The following is a 21479-nucleotide window of genomic DNA, read 5'->3' as shown; positions in this document are numbered from 1 at the left end:
TGTATTAGGCTTTAAAAATAACAACTTTTAATTTAATTGAACTTAAAACAATCTTTACATAAACCCATTAAAATAAATGTTATATTTACCCATGGCCTCCCCTCATGGCCTATATAGAAATTGAATAAAGTTATCAACACCTTTCTTAACTGCATAAATAATAAATGAAATATAGATTAATCATCATTAAAGCTACATTTTTTTCTGTTCCCGTTGTTCTTTGATGAACATTAATGACAGACATCATCAGTGCTGCTGTTACTTTAAGATCAGAAGTTAATTTAAGACGTTATTTAACTAATTTAAGACTCCTAATATGAGAATACTCGACAAAACTGACATTTCGATAAAAACGGACGCTGCATTAATTGCATAAAATATTTTTTATGCATTAAACTGAAAAAGTGAATCGCCCGCGTTAGCGCGTTAATTTGCCCAGCACTAATAAATATACTAATATTTTAATAATTCAAATTACATCAGCTTTAAATTTGTATCTAAAACTAGTATTACAAAACAATAAGATCAATAAAAATTGTATAACATTTACAAATATTATTTTAACTCTTTCTCTGCTTAAAAAAAAAAGTTGCCAGCCACCGCCAGCATTTTTTATCATTTTCCAAAAAGTGTTTAGGGCCCCCAGAATATTTTGTTGTATGAACATCTGAACATGCAATATATCAAAAGAAAGAACAGCATTTTGAGCAAAAAGCTGAGAAAATCAAGTTTTTGTCAAAGACTACATCCAGATCAGATTCAGAACGATGATCAAAACATAGATAGAGTCCATCAACACCTGTGCAACTAAGGTTGCACATTCCTACAGCTCGTCCTGGATCGACATTTCATTCAGTAACATTAGGCAGTTTTGATTTATATGCTGTTTAATGTTGATGATCATTTAATGTTGATAATTTTCTCAATCTCTCTTTGTGTCCGGTAGCAATATGCGGAGGGGAGATCAGTAAGGACTCTGGACAGATTCAGTCTCCAAACTATCCAGATGACTACCGTCCATCTAAGGAATGTGTGTGGAGGATCACCGTGTCCGAGGGCTACAGCGTGGGCTTGAGCTTTCAGGTCTTTGAGGTGAGGTTGTTGGCTCCTCTCTTTTGGCTGTTTTCTGTTCATGTTTTTCCGGTCAAGTACTATTTTCACTTTAGCATTCCTCATTCATTCCCCTCCTTTTCCTTTGTCTTTTCATTCTGAGAGACGTCACTATTTACACATGTGCTGTTTTGTTTATAATTATGATATACACGCACAAATAGACACACATCATTGTCAAGTTGATTTTCCTATAAGACTGCAGATGTGTGGGGCCAAAAGACGGGCACGTTTGATTATTTACATTAAAATGTCAGAATGTTGTTACAAGTCATAAGTATGTATGCGCACCATTGTGTGTGTCAGTAGGTCAAAGGTGTCGAATTGTTCAGAGGAAACGAAAACACATTCTCTCCCTTTGCATACACACATTCACACTTTCTTTTGCACGCATGCAGTCTATGTAATAAGAGCAGGACGTGTACCAGACCTGAGAGCCTGGCATGTAATATACACAGAGACGCCTGAGATCCTGTTTTTATTGGATTGGTTTCCTAGGCATTGACACCTACTGTAAGGTGCCATAGAAATGCTAATGACATTAACACATGCTGTATTGTGCCTGTGCTTGTGCAGATTGAGCGACATGACAGCTGTGCATATGACTATCTAGAGGTTAGAGACGGTTTGTCTGAGACCAGCCCTCTGATTGGCCGATTCTGCGGCTATGATAAACCTGAAGATATCCGTTCCACCTCCAACACCCTCTGGATGAAATTTGTCTCAGATGGGACTGTAAATAAAGCAGGCTTTGCTGCAAACTTCTTCAAAGGTACACACACACACACACATACAAAATAGTTCTACCAGAAGCTGATGTGTTGGCCCTTGTCCATTCAACTGATGTCTGTGTGATTAAAACAGAGGAAGACGAGTGTCTGAAGCCAGATAATGGCGGCTGTGAACAGAGATGTGTTAACACATTAGGAAGCTTCAAATGTGCCTGTGATCCTGGATACGAACTGGCCCCTGACAAGAAGAGCTGTGAAGGTAAGAAAGTGTGTGCTTGTGTGTGTGTGTGCACGCACTGCACACAGGTGTTTCCGTTTGCTTGACTCAAACATGCTCAGCGGATGCTCAGGCCAAAATGAACAGTTCAGGAAAACATCCGCAGTCAACAGGAAAACAACAAGAACAAACAACTCTTAGGCTACACTCACTCTGCTCAGAAACCACATGATTTCTGTCATTAATAAAACACAATGTGTTGCGGTAACACTAAAATAACACAAAAACCATCAAAGACCTGAACTGTAGTTTATATTTAATTAAATGCTTACTAGTATGTATACCACCAAAGACAGAATCTTTCACTTTTGTGTTTTTAAAACTTTGTTCTCACTCTTTTTCTCTTTCAGCTGCATGTGGTGGCTTGCTGACTAAGTTGAACGGCACGATCACCACCCCAGGTTGGTCTAAGGAATATCCTCCCAATAAGAACTGTGTGTGGCAAGTGGTTGCCCCCACTCAGTACCGCATATCCATGCAGTTCGAAGCCTTTGAACTAGAGGGAAATGAGGTGAGATCACATACTCGCTAACTCTGTGTGCCAGTGTGGCAGAGTGTGTTAGTGTTTGTGTAGGTAGAAAGATGGATGGATGTTTATCAGTGTATTATTTGTCTATTTTATATGTGCAGGTGTGCAAGTATGACTATGTTGAGGTGCGGAGCGGCTTGTCATCTGACTCAAAGCTTCATGGGAAATACTGCGGAACAGAGGTTCCAGAGGTCATCACCTCCCAGTACAACAACATGCGAATCGAGTTCAAATCAGACAACACAGTCTCCAAGAAAGGCTTCAAAGCTCATTTCTTCTCCGGTAAGACCACCATGCCAGCGCTTTTCATTTGAAATGGAGATTTGCAAGTCTTTAGCTATGTTTTGACACCTCCTCCCAAGCTCGCTTGTATATATGAATATCATAATGTAAATTTTGAAAGCTTTTCAAACATTTTCTGAGGTAAAAGGCCCTCGCTCTTTTGCGACTGTATCGTGAGAAGTTCTGTGGGTTTGGTTTGAAACTGTCATTGTTGGAACAGATTTTACAAAAGCATTAACCCAAACACTGGAATCTGGACTTTTGCATAATTGTGTTTCTGACCTGTTTGGATGCCCGATTGCCACTTGTAAACGTGAAATGTAGATGTTTTGGGGTAAGTAACATCTGGAAGTGTCTGTAAACTCAGATATTTTAATGTGTGCTGACAATGTATTTTGCAAAATGAAAAGTGTACTGAAACTTTAAATGTGTGTGAATCAGGGCATTCTTTTTCACAGACAGGCCTGCTCACTGCAAAAAGCGACTCTTTATATTTTTGTCCTGCCAGGACGTTGATAATGATGTGCCAGGTATGATTGGCCTGCAGGTCATGTCAAGGCGTGTTTCAGGTACAGCCTTCTCTCCCCTGATTGATTTTTGGAAATGGATTTGCCCTCACATCTGAGGTGCCTTAAAAAATCCATTCATCTTTTGGGACACTGGGCTCTGTCTCTTTGGCAACAAATGTCCCAGCCTTTTGGGTCAGCAGCATTTGTTGAACTTATTGCATGATAATTAGACGGTGCAACTTTTTACAAATGGTTAATATTTTTTGCAACCATTTGTACTACACTATTAACATGATTCAGTTTTTCGTCTGACTAGAGCTCACAAACTAATAATAAATAAAACGGGTAATACAGTATATCCAGGAGATTCATATGACAGTATTATAATCTCATAATGCTTATATTCATTATAGACTGTACAAGAGAAAATTAGTTGTGAGCTTGTGTACAAATATAATTTTAATATCTGCTGATAATAGATGAATAGTCCAGTCATCTTCATGAAACAAGAATATCATTTTTTAATTGTGTTCATTTCCTCCCCCATGCGGTGAATCCCTGTTTTTATTATTATTTCATAATCTCACACCCATGTGATCTATAAGATATGAAAAGACTCAAATTGGTTGGCAAAGTTATAAAGAGAAAGAGAGATTTTCTGATTCTAGAAGATGAACCAGATAAACAAGAAAATTGTGATTAAAAACTAGATCAGTCTTTGTTGGCCACAGCAAGTGTTGTTTCTTATAGTTGTCAAAGACCTTCAGTTTAATGTGTGTTCCTACTTTTCAAATCAAACTTTTTTGACATTTTAATAATGGATTTTATTAGGATTAATATTATATTCTATGTATAGTCAAAAGTGCTGTAAGTGATTTTTATTAATTTCACTGTCATGCTTTCTTCCAACCATACAAACTTCTTCCAAAACCTTGTTAATCTAATATCAGCCAAGCCAAATGCATAATGCTGCGTTCACATCAAACGCGAATTGAGCGTCTGGAGTGAGTGATTTCCATGTTAAGTCAATGTAAAGACGCATTGAGGTCAATAGACGCGTTTAGTGCGCTGCGATGGACGATTCATTCGCGCATCCAGTTGCCGCGAAAGACGCGAATTGAGTGTCTTGCGTGAGTGACTTTATTTGGTGCTTTTTGTGCATTCATGCGTTTGAAGTGAAGTTCTTACTGGCCCAGTCTGACACGCGAGTTGAAAAATCTGAAATTTGGCGTCTGTTCGCCCCGCGTTTACGTGACATATTAATGTGACGTGATAAACAGGGGCAGGGCCGCCCGGAGTCACTCATTCAACATGGAGGAACGACTGATATTGGCAGTGAGCAGTCATACGGAGCTACTCGCTTCAAACGTTCGCTTTATACGCTAGTGGATTAAAAATGTTCAAGCGTCCAACTAGACGCAGTAGAAGCGGATTTGTCGCTCAATTCACGTTCGGTGTGAACGCAGCATAAGAAATACACATTTTTCTGATTGGCTAGTTTTCATGTTTAAAAAAAAACACAGCTTATTACTTTAAGCTGACGCATAAGCAGGGTCTGCCACTTTATGAGTCATCTGTTTGTACAGTATTTGGCTCTTCTGAATAGATTTGTAGTGTATAAAATGTACTGTGTGAGTGGGAGAGAGAATAAGCTCAATTCTCAATGAGTTACAATAGCATCACTCTCATTGTCTGGAAGTCCCTGAGGCTGGATTTTTGCTGGCCCAGTGCCTGCAGACTTAGGGAGGTCCCCAGAGCTCTCCCACATGCTCCTGATCTGTGTGAATGTGTACTGAGCCGAACGAGAGCGCCGAACTGGAAACAGTGAAAGAGGGGATTAATTTCTTGTATATGCACAGGAAAGAAAGCAAGATTCTGATACGCTTGACCTGTAAAATTATTTTTTAGGTGTAGAGTTGATTTTGGAGAGGCAAACGGACAGCACACTCTTATCTCTTCAGATGTGGCATTTTATGATCAAGTATTAGTTTTATAGTAAAAATAAGGATCTTTTGTCCAGAAAGGGAACTATTCACTGAGCACAATAAAACAACAGGAAATTGTTCAAGGCATAATGCATGCTTGAAAACAGCATTAATTATGAAAAATGTGTGGTAACCCACAAAGACTTGGGTCTCTTTAGCTCTCTCTCCATCTGTCATACATTGGGTTTGAAGGATATGCTGGTGGTTTTGAGCTGTGGTTGAAGTGTGATAATTAGCTAAACCTGAGACTTCCATGGAAATAACAGCTTTTTTTAGGCTTTTGACTCTTTTTTTGACACTGCGGCGTATAGATGTGCAATGGGGAAAAAACATAAGGAATCATTGACCCAAAAATTAAAATATTGTCATCAATTACTCATCCTCATGTCGTTCCAAATCCGTAAGACTTTCGTTAATCTTTGATACACAAATGAAGATATTTTTAATTAAATCTGAGAGATTTCTGTCCCTCCATTGTCTGGCTATCACCAGACAAAGCTCAATTTAAGATTGAACATTGGTCTGGGGAGTCTGCTCTGTATTTTCTACTGCACAAGAGGCGTGATAAACGAGCATGAATTAAATGACTCTGTACGCAATTGGATAGTCCTTCAACCAATCAGACCGAAAGAGGCGTGATCAATGAGCTTAATTCAAATGACTCTGTATGCAATTGGACAGTCCTTCAACCAATCAGACCACAAGAGGCGTGATCAACGGGCAACGACCCATCGCTTCTCTATCCGTCATCGTGTTAAACCCGCCAATAGCGCGCCAGGTGGATAAGCCAGTCTGTGATTGGTTCCCACAAAAGTGTTACAGAAGCAGTAGAAATGAATGTTCAGGTTTCCAGACTGAGTTGCAGGGCAAAATCAAATCGCCGGCAGATCAGGCTGGGTTTACCCAGTCTAGTCCCTCCATTGACAGTCCACGCAACTACCACTTTGTCGCTTCATAAAGAGATCGTAAAACGAATCCATGTTAATCAAAATAACATAAATTAAATCTTAATCATATAAAGCTACTGGTCTCTTCGAAAAATTTGGACTTAACCACTTAATTAATTTGGATTTTTGTGCCCAATTATATATCAGTTTTTTTGCAAGAGCATTGCTTTTGTGCCCAATTAGCTAAAGCAATTATGGAAATCAGATAATGGTACATCTATAATATATGCATCTATAATGAGCCTAATTTACATAGAATGCAGGTGTGCTTAATTTAAATGTGGCACTGCTTTATTTCATTGTATTTAGCATGTGGTTTAATGTATTTTGGGTGGATAGGATGTATAAGATGACGAATAAGATGTAGATTTTTGTGTTGAAATATGGATAAAAGTGACATTACTGTGAATTTACCCATGAATCTTTTTTCTTTCATCTCCTTTGGTTAATTTAACTGTTATAGACATTTAACCTCAAAAACTCACTGTAATTGCTCTTTAGAGAAAAATAAATATCAAATTCAGACTCCAGATGTCAGAATTTATTATTACACTAAAGAGCACATTGTTATATTTCTCTCAACAATCACAAGTCATCATCTCTCACGCAGATTCCAAATGTCTAAATCAAAGGATATAAAAATAAGTTCAGGATCTGGTTGGATCTCACTGTTAGTCACTCTCTTCTCTTTCTGTTACAGATAAAGATGAATGTTCAAAGGATAATGGTGGATGCCAGCATGAGTGTATCAACACTATTGGCAGCTATGTGTGCCAGTGCCGCAACGGCTTTATTCTGCATGAGAACAAACACGACTGCAAGGAAGGTATGTACAGGCACTCGCAAAAGAATAATAGTGGCTAGGAGAGGATGAGGGAGGGTAGTCACCTGGCAGTGGCACATCTAGCATGTGTAAGCATGTTGATTTTGTGCAAAAACCCACAAACAGCAAAGAAAAAAAAACCCTGAAACTCTCTTCTCAGCATTTAAGATGTAGAGTAATTCAAGTTTTCTTCTTTTTGTCTCTATTTAGGCTTTTAAACGTAAATTACAATTAAAATTTGACTATAAAACAATTAAATATTTTTTTCAGGTTTTTCAAGGGGTCTGATACCAATTTCAATCTGACCTTAACAGTTGCAGCACATTTCAACACGGATTGTTTGCAGGCTTTAAAGAAGCTTTGTTATGAAGGATGGGGCAGTTATTGTATAAATAAAACTACACTGGAGCCGATACGCTGGAGTATACAACAAAGCATAAATGATCATTTCACATGCGAAGAGGCCGTTTACACAGCGGTCTTAAAAGCATAGAATCAAAACAACTCTGTTTATACAGTGAGAGTGAGGTCAGATGAAAAGATGAGAAACTTTTAAAACCATTTATTAATTAAATAATCTTGTAATAAAGCAGTGTATATAAAAAACAAATGTGCTATTAATAGTTAGAGCTGCATTATAAATACAATGAACGAGGTGACTGAACTTAAAGTGTTAAAGTAAACTTTGAAACAGTTGTCCTCCAGATCTCCGCACATGTTGAAGCATTTAGATGGTCTGTTATAGTCAAACAGTGTCTCCCACTAAACCTCGCCTTTCATACAAGCACTGTCAACTTCCAGTGTAGCTCTGCCCTGCAGGCCTTTTAACATTTTTGTGGGTTTTGGAAAGTTTAAAGCAGTGTGTGTGTGTGTTTCTCTTTGAAAAGAAAACAGTTAGACCTGAAGAGAGGAGGATAGAGATATTACCCTTTAAGCTCTAGAGTCAGGGTCAAGAAGTTAAACCAGCGGCATCCTGGAATACACACACACACACACACACATACACACACACACTCAGTCTTTACTGTCTCTTAAAGGATAGCTCACTGACTCTGATTTTAAACATCTGGAGTTTCAGAGAGCTTCAAAGTCTTAATCCTGCTTCTGTTTTCATTTTCCTTTATGCATGTTCATGTGTTTGCGTAAGATGTGTATCTCTTAAAAGTCTCTCAGTAGCAACACTAGAACAGCTTTACTAGTTGCTTATACAAGTATTACTAGTGTATTTACACAAGAATATCATCATTATGTCAATAGGGCCATCTCTGCCTTTAATGATGGTACTGTAAAATGAATGATTTTGTCATGTGTAGAGTAATGAAACTAGAGGGAGAGAGCAAAACATAGATAGCCTATGGGCTGGTATAACACACTTATAAAGTTTGACCTAGAAACACACACACAAACTCCTTTCAAGTCACCTTATGTATACACATTCAAACCAACGGTGTGTGCATGTGTGAACACCGGAGGCAGAACACTGAAAATACCTTTGTTCACTAATGCACACTGACCTGATTATCAGAGGGAATAATAGAGGCTTATCCAGACTTAGTGCTCGTGTGTGTGTGTGTGTGTGTCTGTGTGTGTATCTGTAGTGTGATAATACTGTAGATGATACAGTGGGGTCCAAAAGTCTAATGCCACATTGAAAATCTTTTTTTACATATATATTTAAACCTGGAAACAAATACAAATAAAATAGGATAATTTAAAATAAAATAAAAAAGTTATGATATAAAGGGAAGAAGAATCAATTAGAGCTCAGAACATCTTAGGTCACTATTCAAATAAGTACATTTGTGTGACTGACCATGCAAACACCTTTGTACAAGAGGTCAAATGGTCAGTTTCCATTGAAGTACAAGATCTTGGAACATTCTCAAATCATGCTGGATAAGATGATCATCAGGTTTTACACACATTTGTAAAGTTCATGCAGCTCGAGTGGTTCTGTCACTGAAGCACAAGGGAGATATAAGGCAATGCAAGTTTATTTATATAGCACAATTCATACGCAAAGTGCTTTACATACAAAAACATGAATGAAAAATGGTTATCAAAATGGTTAAGAAACACTGAAACTGTACTCAATCAAATAAACATGTACATTCATCAATTCAACTATATAATGTGTCATGTAAAATCAAAGAATTTTCACTCGTGGTCTCAAATTTTTGGTCCCCACTCTATGTGAAGACAAAGAAGGCCATGGCAGGTTGGATTGTTCTCAGTCATTCGTATTGGAGAACACCCACTCTAACACACATATACACACACTGCAGGGTTTTGGTGAAAATGTTTTTCTGACCTGATTTCTCAGCGTCACAGCGGGTTAACTGACAGCGTGGATCTAGCTGTAATCACTTGTCCTTGTACACACACACAAGCACACTCACAGACATGTTTTGCCAAAAATTCCAAATAAATATTTTAAATACACTCACCTAAAGGATTATTAGGAACACCTGTTCAATTTCTCATTAATGCAATTATCTAATCAACCAATCACATGGCAGTGCATCTAGGGGTGTGGTCCTGGTCAAGACAATCTCCTGAACTCCAAACTGAATGTCAGAATGGGAAAGAAAGGTAATTTAAGCAATTTTGAGCATGGCATGGTTGTTGGTGCCAGACGGGCCGGTCTGAGTATTTCACAATCTGCTCAGTTACTGGGATTTTCACGCACAACCATTTCTAGGGTTTACAAAGAATGGTGTGAAAAGGGAAAAACATCCAGTATGCGGAAGTCCTGTGGGCGAAAATGCTTTGTTGATGCTAGAGGTCAGAGGAGAATGGGCCGACTGATTCAAGCTGATAGAAGAGCAACTTTGACTGAAATAACCACTCGTTACAACCGAGGTATGCAGCAAAGCATTTGTGAAATCACAACACACACAACCTTGAGGCGAATGGGCTACAACAGCAGAAGACCCCACCGGGTACCACTCATCTCCACTACAAATAGGAAAAAGAGGCTACAATTTGAACGAGCTCACCAAAATTGGACAGTTGAAGACTGGAAAAATGTTGCCTGGTCTCGATTTCTGTTGAGACATTCAGATGGTAGAGTCAGAATTTGGCGTAAACAGAATGAGAACATGGATCCATCATGCCTTGTGACCACTGTGCAGGCTGGTGGTGGTGTAAATGGTGTGGGGGATGTTTTCTTGGCACACTTTAGGCCCCTTAGTGCCAATTGGGCATCGTTTAAATGCCACGGCCTACCTGAGGATTGTTTCTGACCATGTCCATCCCTTTATGACCACCATACCCATCCTCTGATGGCTACTTCCAGCAGGATAATGCACCATGTCACAAAGCTCGAATCATTTCAAATTGGTTTCTTGAACATGACAATGAGTTCACTGTACTAAAATGGCCCCCACAGTCACCAGATCTCAACCCAATAGAGCATCTTTGGGATGTGGTGGAAGGGGAGCTTCATGCCCTGGATGTGCATCCCACACATCTCCAACTGCAAGATGCTATCCTATCAATATGGGCCAACATTTCTAAAGAATGCTTTCAGCACCTTGTTGAATCAATGCCACGTAGAATTAAGTCAGTTCTGAAGGCGAAAGGGGGTCAAGCACAGTATTAGTATGGTGTTCCTAATAATCCTTTAGGTGAGTGTATATTCTAGTGAGGGTGAGCGAGGATAGGTTAAAGAAAGCTAGTCTCTTATAAGAGAGATCTACTCTAGTTTATTGGAAAGGTGAGTCTCAGGTAAACCTATGAGCCCAGGTAAACATACTAAAGGTTAAGCATTCAGTAATAGTCTTTCTGTCATATGCACACCTCACAACCAGGGCAAAGTTCAAAGTTTGAGTTGCTACTCTACATTTGGAAAAAATTGATGTCAAACATCTCTCAGAAAGCAAGTGATGTCACATAAATGAGAATTTTAGAGTTTTTTTGTGACATAATAGTGTTTTGATTTACAAACTGATGTTAACTACAAAAAACAAAACAAAAAAAATGTTAAACGATATTTTGCATTATATTTAAAAAAAACACTTGTTAATGCTGCTTTGTGGGTGTTTAGGAGTGACGGCAAATTTCCCTCTTTCTGCTTTTGGAAAGTCATAGAAATGTTTTTTTTGCTATTTGAGCAAATTAAATTACAAAATATATTTGTTGTAGCTTCCATTCACCACTATAGAAGTTTACCCAACTATGACAACTTCCGCTTCTGAGAACCCCATAAATGTGAAAAGGGCCAATCAGTGCTGCTAAAAGATTGTTGGTTTTGACCATATACTGTAAAACAAATATGACGTAGTGTCCGTGACGTCACCGATAGGATTCTGAAGAGCAGTTTTGAAGCGTAAAGTAGGGTCGAGCTGGTCGTTGCCATCTTGGCAGCGCGTCATTACGCGTCACTCCCAGATAACAGAAAATGGGCAAAGAGACGTACCGTGGGTGGAGCTGAGGTGACGTGATGACTAACAGACAGCAGACAAACCGCAATCCACCTGTCACTCCAAAGTGGCCACACCCTTATTTATGCAGAACTTTAAGGCGTTATTTAATATAAACGAATGAGTTATAAAAAAATTCACCACCCTCACAGTTGTCATGAAGGGCAAAATTAGAGATATAGACCAAAACCACAATTTGTACCAGGCTGTAAAAATGTTTTTTTCTGCTGTAAAGTTGGGCATTTTAACATGGGGCTCAATGAGATTCTGCTCTCTTTTGAAGCCCTAGTGGCCAGTCGATGAATTGCAGTTTAAGTCACTTCCGTATTTGTTTCAAGATAAACTGGGGGAGGTTGCCGCTGGTTTTGACGCTGTCAAATGATGTAGCGAAAAGCTTTTCAAGCTTGAGTATTTATTTTTCAAACATAGATTTATATTTTAAAAAAAATTATAAAAAGATAAACTTTCAGCTCAACACATTGTACCACATTTAAATCCATTCCACAGAATTCCAAAGATTTTACCTCAAAATTCAGCCTGGGAGTACTCATGGGTCATTGTTATCTTAACTTTATTGCATACATGTTATTATTGTGCTGCATCACTATTTCTAATGATCTTTACCCTCTCTACCCCATTCCTGTTTATCAGCTGAGTGTGAGCACAAGATCCACAGCACGAGTGGAACCATCAGCAGTCCGAACTGGCCTGACAAGTACCCCAGCAGAAAGGAGTGCACGTGGGACATCACCGCCACACCCGGCCACCGAGTCAAAATAGTGAGTTTTATATAATATTTTTGTGCTATATGTTTGCTTCTGTTAAACAAACCTTTACATTACACACAAACATCTCCTCAACCTTTACACTCAGAAAACAAGCACACAGGACATTGACCTGAGCAGAGACACATACTGTATATGTAATCCTATTGTGGTCCTCTCATGTTTAAAGACAATCTCACTCATTCCCACTCACATAAACATACACACATGTATAATCTCCTCTCAAACAAACATGTGGCCATGCAAACACTTACACATGCATCAGGACCTCTCCTCCCCAATACGTAGACATAAACATGCTCTCACAAACTAGCACAAGACAAAAGTAAACAAAGATATCTAATAATTCATAATAATAAGGCTTGGGCAGTCCTCTTGCTCATATTTCAATTCAGTTAGGATTTTAACATACTAGTGTGTCAAAGCAAACATGTTAGCAGACCGCTATGGCAGAGGTTTACAGGGTGACCTCAGTGTCTCCCACTGCTGTTTGGATCTGACTTCTGAGTCGTCGGTTTAGACCTAAACTGATTCTAAATGGCTCTCATCCCTCTGAACGCAAGTGAAGTCACAAAAGGGAGAATTTTATTGTTTGTTTGGATGAGGTACAAGCGTTTTAGGGATTGGTCGTTTTAGGGTCCATTAGAATTAATATATCATTTTGGCATTAACGTTTGAAGTTAATGATGAAAAATACATTTGTAGAGTAACTTTATCACCACGGATTTGCTTTCATTGCTATCTCTGTGTGTAGCGGTAACAGCTGGCTTTTTACGTAATGCTAATATTGTAAGCACAAAAGGTACAATGACTTTAAAGTATGTAATTCAATCTCATGCAATGGTTCAGGGATTTGCGGATGGTCCAACACAACCCAGTTTTAAGTTTTATTAAGGCTAGCCACTCAGTGGCCATCTAGGCAATGCCCTCAAGCAGCAGTTTTCTATGTAGACTGACAAGGAACCTACACTTACAAAAAGCTCTTCAGATGTATGAAGATTTGAAACACCCATCATTCACACATCCCGACCCTTGCATTTTTATTAAATATTTTGCTGAAAGAAGAGTTTTATTCTTGTTATGTCAAAGCTGAACTTTCAGCAGCCATTACTCCAGTCTTCAGTGTCATATAATCCTTCAGAAATCATTCTTATAATCATTGTTCAGTCTGACTACAATGGTAGTAATTAACATTTATTCAGTTTATTGAAATTTATTTTGTTTTCTTTAACTGAAATCACACAAAAAAATAGTTTTTAGGATAGTCCTGCTAATGTGCATGAAGAATTTAGAATAAAAACAAAACTTTTAACTGAGATTTTCATTCCTATAACCACGAAATAGTGGTGCAGGTATGATGCGAGAACCCATAGGACTAAATCGCTGCTGGTTCCCTCGAGATTTTTCAGTTGGGTTTTATAATGGGGTTTTTCAATTTATGGGTAAAATAAAGCCTATGGTGAACAACATAACTTGATGATACGCTGATGTTTTGTTCTACAATGTAAACTGCACACACTCACACCCCAAACTGTCTTATCTAGTTACTTATTAAGAGCATACGTTTTCAAAAATGAACATAACCACTTCAAAACTCGCATTTTCTCTATGGGTGTGTGTAGTTTACTTTGTAGAACAAAATGACAAAAAGTATCGTCAAGTTATGTTTAACACAGGCTTTATTTTACTCATAAATTGGAAAAACCCAATTATAAAACCCCATAGGAAAATCTTGAGGGAACAAGGGGGCGAGGTTTTGACTGCTTGATGTTTATCTGCTTCTTTAAAATGCCAAATGTGTCCAACTTTTAGCTGAGGAGGTCAAAGAAGAGAAACCTTTCCTTACTGTTGTTTGGCTAGAATTGTTGTGTCTGACAGCTGTGAAATTCTTTCCTCTTGTTCATTTTTCCTGTTGTCTCTTTCTGTTTCTAGTCTTTTAACGAGTTTGAGATTGAGCAGCACCAGGAATGCGCGTATGATCACCTGGAGGCCTTTGACGGTGACTCGGACAAGACGCCCATCCTCAGCCGTCTGTGCGGCAGTAAGATTCCAGAACCGCTCATCTCCACAAGCAACAAGATGTACCTGCGATTCATCTCAGACGCCTCAGTGCAGCGGAAAGGCTTTCAGGCTACTCACTCCACTGGTAACTACCAAGTTGCATGTATAGCACTTGGATCAGATGTGCAATTCTCATATCATGCTTACAGTTTAACAGAGCCCTCTAGTGTATCAATACTGCATCACATGTTAATTAGAGTCCCTGAAGTGTTGCCTTTTCTTATTTGACTTGCCGCTAAGCACTGCCCACCCTGGTTACTGTTGCTTATTACAGTTAAGAGAAAAGACAATAAGCTGTTACAACCTACGACATTATAATATTAGTATAATAACATTAGTAACAGTTTTAAAGGGGGGGTGAATTGCTGTTTCATGTATACTGAGATTTTTACACTGTTAAAGACTTGGATTCCCATGCTAAACATGGACAAAGTTTTAAAAAAAACTGTGCCAAAAATACTCCTTCCGGTTTCTCATAAGTTTCGGAAAGTTTTTTTAGAGTATGGGTATATGTGACGTCAGATGGGGCGGAATGTCCTTGTACGGGCCGTGCGGGCTCTTCTCCCGGTAGGGCGCGCGAGAGAGCAAATGCACGCTCATTATAGCGCTGTGCTCGGCTTTAGGGAAGTCATCGGCTGCGCGCTGCAGTCATAGGACGTCACGAAATCAACAATGTCAACAAAGAAATGTGTTTTTGGGTTGTCCGGGAAACCCAAGACAACCCTGAACAGCTTCCCAAAGAATTAATGGGATCCCTGCATTTCGGCGACGATCGTTTTACAAACAAGGCCCAGTTCAACTCCGGATTTGTAGCTCGTCTAACGCTGAAAGATGGAGCGGTTCCAGCGATTAAGCTTGGAAGCAGGCGGTGAGTAAAACTGCTTCAAATGTCTTTGTGTTGTTAGCTATTGACTCGTTCATTCAAATGCGCTACTATTCCATTGTTTTTCTATGTAAACACGCACTAGTCTGACGTGCAAAACCGTTCCGCCTGCTACTGCTAACATTAAATCGCATACAATAGTCCATAAATCAATTTATGTCTTCATAAACCATGAGTAAACACACATAAATGTTGTAAAATGCGCGCATGACAAGCTGCTATAAGCAGGTACCATTAAGTTAACTGTTATACGTTTTACAGTACATACCATAGAGACGTCCTGCTGTAGTCGTCATTGCGGCTTCTCCTTTTCAATTTCAGCCTCTAGATCTGATTCTGGATCATATATGTATGGCTAAATCCGATTGATCTCCATGGTTTATTTAGGATAACGTTTTTTCCACGTTTAATGATGTCACAGCTTTCTCAGCTCTCAACGCAATAGCTGCGCGCGCTCGTGATTCTTTAGCTCCACCCACACGAAACGCCTAGAGCCGCTCGTTTTTTTCCGGAAAGACTCGGTACAACGTATCTTTCTTTTATAAATATAATAAAACTAAAGACTTTTCAAAGATATGAAGGATGCAGTACTACTCTATAGGCACTCAAGATTGACATGAGATTGACTGAAACTGAGTGTTTCACCCCCCCTTTAAGTAAATCAATGATGACCATTATTAACAGTATATGTGTGTGTGTTTGTGTGTAGAGTGTGGTGGTAGGCTGAAAGCAGAGGCGCGTCAGAAGAACCTGTATTCTCATGCTCAGTTTGGGGATAATAACTACCCCGGCCACACCGACTGCGAGTGGCTCATAACGGCAGAGTCGGGTTATGGCATCGAGCTCACTTTCACCACCTTTGAGGTAGAGGAGGAGGCCGACTGCGGGTACGACTACATCGAGCTGTACGATGGCTACGACACCGGAGCGCACAAACTCGGACGCTTTTGTGGATCTGGGGTACGAGCTATGTGTGCTATGAGTTTTATATATTCTAATGACATACAGCTTGTTGTATTCCTTCTACTGACCCCGCTCTCCTGTGTTTAGCCTCGTGAGGAGCTTTACTCTGCTGGCGATGCCGTGTTGATCCATTTCCACTCTGATGACACAATCAGTAAGAAAGGCTTCCACATCCACTACATTAGTACAAAGTTCCAGGAGGCGCTACACACACGGAAGTAACGTCTAGAGGTGAGAGAGACTCCAGAGAGACTGAGCACAGGGATGACAAGGAGAAACAGACTCCAGAAAACGATTGAGATTGATTCATGTCAATCAAAGACCCCGCCGTGATGTGTTTCCTGCATTGGATTTGCCTCTTTATGTTCAGCCACTGTGGAAGTGCTGTCATATTGACCCTTAACACCGATCAGCTGCTCTTATGTGTGGGATAGCTCTGCCCACTGGAGTGCTGTCCTGCGCTCTCTGACTGGACCAGTTCAGTAAATCAACCCCTGGACAAACACACACACAAAAACTTTACGTTTTTCAGATAAGACGGTGATAGTCGTGTAAAATAACTGAAGCGAAAAGACAAAGACAATTAAGTAACTGCTATTGAACTTGTGTGTGTGTGTGTGTGTGTGTGCGCATGTCGCTCTGGACAGCATGGACAGTTGGCTGCTGATGCCACACCACACTGTACCTCAGCTAAAATGTGTGTGTGTTTGTGTGTGTGTGTGTGTATGTATGTGTGTGAATGTGTGTTTGAGAGAGAGTGAGGCCTTCAAATACCAGCCTGAACTCATTTTTAAAATTATGTGTTTGTAATTCTACAATTATTCTGTTAGCTTTATGGCAAAACCCATTTTCTTTCCATCAAAAATGCAAAAGTAAATATGTAGCCCTATTTAACAATAAGCTTACTTACATATATGTAGCCCATTTTTATGTCTGCTGTGACGGACATAGCAATTCAATGCAAGTGGTTATGACTGCAAAGCTGTTTTTTTAAGACGGTGGGTCTCATTCACTAACCTTGTGCACACATGAGTTTGTGTGTGGAATCTGCAAATGAACGTTTTACCAAACAACACCCTTAACTTTTGAACTATGATTTGTTTTAAATTTACGGGGGGAAATAAGGAACAACTTAAACCACACATACACAAAAATCCCATGCTCTGGGTGGCCTTATAATCATGTTAAGATTAAGATTTCATCTTAAATAAATGTCATCATCATATACAGCGAAAAGCTGCATTATAGTTTGAGCTGCAAGGTTTTCCTGTATAACAACACAGATTCACATATGTTTTAAAGGTGTTTATTGTGTTTGAACTGGTTTTGATTGGAACGCCTTTATATGGAGATTGTTTGGGCGTGTTTTATGCAAATGACTAAGCTGCCGCTCATTTAGAATATTCCAAAGCCATTAACATTACAATGAGGTTACGAACAAATTCGAAATAATCCACACAATTTGTTAGTGAATGAGACCCAGTTGTGCTTCATTCGTGAGCAGGCCCACAAGGAATATGCATACAATTGTCATTTACAAAGATCCACCACGCCTTGTGTGTTCATTTTTGTATAATTTAATAATTTTTTTAACTATCAGTAAGAGTTTACTACTATCAGCAACATTTCTATACTAAAGAATTTCATATATTTCTTTCTTAAAATGTTAAAAAAATTGTCTGCAGATTTCATTTGGGCCTTCTGATGAGTTGGAGAAATGTGAAGTTGTTTGAGTTTGAATTGTTTTGTGTGTGTGAGAGAATATTCTATAATTTGCCTGTTGAAGAAACCAGTGGTTTTCTCACCCTTCCAGTAACGCCTCCTGAAGAAGCGAACAGTAAACATAATGTGAACAGGAAACGGTGTCAAAAAGCCTTGCATAATATGTCTGTTACAGCTGTGACAACTGACTACAACCACCTTAACCCTGTGCGCTTTGTATGCACTTAACGCAAAAGACTGTATGGAACTGTGTGCTCTCCAATCGTGGAAATGAACCCATGAGCAGTACCAATGAAGCTGAAAAACTCACGTAATGTCAATGAAAACGTTACACTCATCGCAAGGGAACGTTCTTAGTTGCTACACACCCAATGACGAGTTTTCCCTGCTTGGAAAAAAGCAAAGTCACTGTTGAAGGGAATTCTTACGGTGCTATTCAGTGTCTCAAAAAACGACAGGTCCCAGGAGGCAATGCTCCAGCCATTCAGTGAATGTGTTGGTGCAATGGAGAGGCAACGTTGAAGTAATGTTGCTAATCAGCACAGAACATTGACTCACAGCATTGACAGCACTAGTGTTGTGGAGGAACAATTATTGCCTTAGAACCAAAATGTACATTCTTGCACATGATGATGTTTCTGTAGATAATTGTTTTTTCCCTCAAAATATTATTATATTTTATTTGATATTACGTTTAAAGAACTTGAATCTTTATGTTAAAAAAAGACATTTAAATGAACTGACCTGAAGCCGTCCCATTCTGTCCAGTTACACAAACACATGCGCACACATCTGCATATATATGACCATGTGCAAACACACACACACACAGACAAAATAATGTTACATTAATATTAATGCTTTAAAGTCGGCAGTAAGACTCTCTGAACTGTGACATATGTGTGCATCTATTGGTCACAGGTCATGTGACTGTTCTGACTCATGTGAGTATTTCTGTATGTGCCAAGCTCCTGTTGATTCCACTCTTGATGAACTATGACATATGATAATGTGAAAAATGATTTATTCACCCGTTTCATCATCAGCCTAATGATGAAGGACTCTTCACTCTCAACAGTGATTAAACTCATGTCAGGTCAATTAAATGTGTGGTCTCATTTGTTCTTAATTTCTCTTCTTCTCTACTTGTACATTAGACATAATCATTTTTCTTTTTTAAAGGCTGATGGATGATATAGTATAATATGTACTGTATATGTAGACAGAAAAGTCAAAACTCTTATATTTGAGCTTCCTCAAATTTGCTCTGTACATTGCCTCAGCCAACTTAAATAGAAGGAAGGAGTCCTAAAACTTGGAAATGATTTAGCATTTTTGTATCCATTGTCCTTAAGTCCAGACTGATGGCTATAAATACATGAAAATGTATATAAAATACAAAATACCTCAATTAAAATGTACCAAAAATACCAAATACTGTGTGGGGAAATGTTTTTCCGAAATACAAATACAGTTATTCGTATTTTTAAAATACACACATTACATGTGAAATTGTCTATTCAGTGAATTATCACTTTTAAGCTGAAATCTATCTAGACTTATTCTGAATTTATGTGAATACTCAGATTTTGACTTTTGTTTGTGTGTGTGTGTGTGTGTGTGTGTGTGTGTATTTGACCATTTAGCCATGCACCTGATGTTAAAGGATTAGTTCACTTCAAAATGAAAATTTCCTGATGTTTTACTCACCCCCATCTCATCCAAGAAGTTCATGACTTTCTTTCTTCAGTCGAAAAGAAAATACGTCTTTTGAGGAAAACATTCCAGGATTTTTCTCTCCACCATTAACTTCCATTGCAACCGAAATGTTGAAGGTCCAAATCAATGCAGTGTCAAAGTGATTCGAAGGGCTTCAGAAGCTCTGCGCGATCCCAGACGAGGAATAGGGTCTTATCTAGTGAAACGATCGGTCATTAAAATAAAAAAAAAACAATTATAAAAATGAATTTACTTTTTAACCTAAATTGCTCACCTTGCGCTGCTGTGTACTCGGCAGTGATTGCGCAATGACGTAGAAAACGTCACACTAGACGTAGGCGGAAGCACCGCCCCACGCGAACGTGCGAGGACTAATACAAACGGCCTTTACCAAAAAACACTTATTCTACAACTTTAAAATCATCTGACATTGTAGTTTTACCTTTTTTTTTTTTGCTAGAGGACGTTTGTATTAGTCTTCACATGAACGCTTTGCAAACACGGGGGCGGTGCTTCCGCCTACGTCTAGTGTGACGTTTTCGATGTGATTGAGCAATTGGTGAGATGAGCAATTTAGGTAAAAAAAAAATATATATATATATATATATATATATATATATATATATTTTTTTTTTTTAAATGACCATTGTTTCACTAGATCAGGCCCTATTCCTCGTCTGGGATCGCGCAGAGCTTCTGAAGCGTTTCGAATCACTTTGAAACTGCATTGATTTAGACCTTCAACATTTTGGTTGAAATGGAAGTTAATGGTGGAGAGAAAAATCCTGGAATGTTTTCCTCAAAAAATGTATTTTATTTTCGACTGGAGTGAGAAAGACATGAACTTCTTGGATGAGATGGGGGTGAGTAAAATATCAGGAAATTTTCATTTTGAAGTGAACTAATCCTTTAAGCCAAAGGTATACATATAACAAGTATACACTCACCTAAAGGATTATTAGGAACACCTGTTCAATTTCTCATTAATGCAATTATCTAATCAACCAATCACATGGCAGTTGCTTCAATCCATTTAGGGGTGTGGTTCTGGTCAAGACAGTCTCCTGAACTCCAAACTGAATGTCAGAATGGGAAAGAAAGGCGATTTAAGCAATTTTGAGCGTGTCATGGTTGTTGGTGCCAGACGGGCCGGACTGAGTATTTGACAATCTGCTCAGTTACTGGGATTTTCACGCACAACCATTTCTAGGGTTTACAAAGAATGGTGTGAAAAGGGAAAAACATCCAGTATGCGAGAATGGGCTGACTGATTCAATTTGATAGAAGAGCAATAAAATAACCACCCGTTACAACCGAGGTATGAAGCAAAGCATTTGTGAAGCCACAACACGCACAACCTTGAGGCGGATGGGCTACAATAGCAGAAGACCCCACCGGGTACCACTCATCTCCACTACAAATAGGTAAAAGAGGCTACAATTTGCACAAGCTCACCAAAATTGGACAGTTGAAGACTGGAAAAATGTTGCCTGGTCTGATGAGTCTCGATTTCTGTTGAGACATTCAGATGGTAGAGTCAGAATTTGGTGTAAACAGAATGAGAACATGGATCCAAAATGCCTTGTTACCACTGTGCAGGCTGCTGGTGGTGGTGTAATGGTGTGGGGGATGTTTCTTGGCACACTTTAGGCCCCTTAGTGCCAATTGGGCATCGTTTAAATGCCACGGCCTACCTGAGCATTGTTTCAGACCATGTCTATCCCTTTAT

General features: G+C 39.0%; 1 protein-coding gene across 1 annotated transcript in view; it reads left to right on the top strand.

Annotated features, from left to right (window-relative positions):
* The window catches only part of tll1 (tolloid-like 1), a 56453-nt gene extending 36999 nt beyond the window's left edge, over positions 1–19454 (top strand). The window contains exons 13-22 of the mRNA XM_079811401.1: positions 947–1092; positions 1687–1882; positions 1975–2100; positions 2469–2629; positions 2749–2929; positions 7071–7196; positions 12269–12396; positions 14335–14548; positions 16056–16306; positions 16397–19454. Of these exons, the coding sequence (XP_079667527.1) occupies positions 947–1092; positions 1687–1882; positions 1975–2100; positions 2469–2629; positions 2749–2929; positions 7071–7196; positions 12269–12396; positions 14335–14548; positions 16056–16306; positions 16397–16531 (1664 nt within the window). The 3' untranslated portion in view covers positions 16532–19454. The remainder of the gene's footprint in view (positions 1–946; positions 1093–1686; positions 1883–1974; positions 2101–2468; positions 2630–2748; positions 2930–7070; positions 7197–12268; positions 12397–14334; positions 14549–16055; positions 16307–16396) is intronic.
* The last annotated feature ends 2025 nt before the right edge of the window (positions 19455–21479 follow it).

The sequence above is a fragment of the Gobio gobio genome, assembly GCF_949357685.1.
Source record: "Gobio gobio genome assembly, chromosome: 3".
Lineage (NCBI taxonomy): Eukaryota > Metazoa > Chordata > Actinopteri > Cypriniformes > Gobionidae > Gobio > Gobio gobio.
This window is presented reverse-complemented; position numbering and strand designations above follow the sequence as displayed.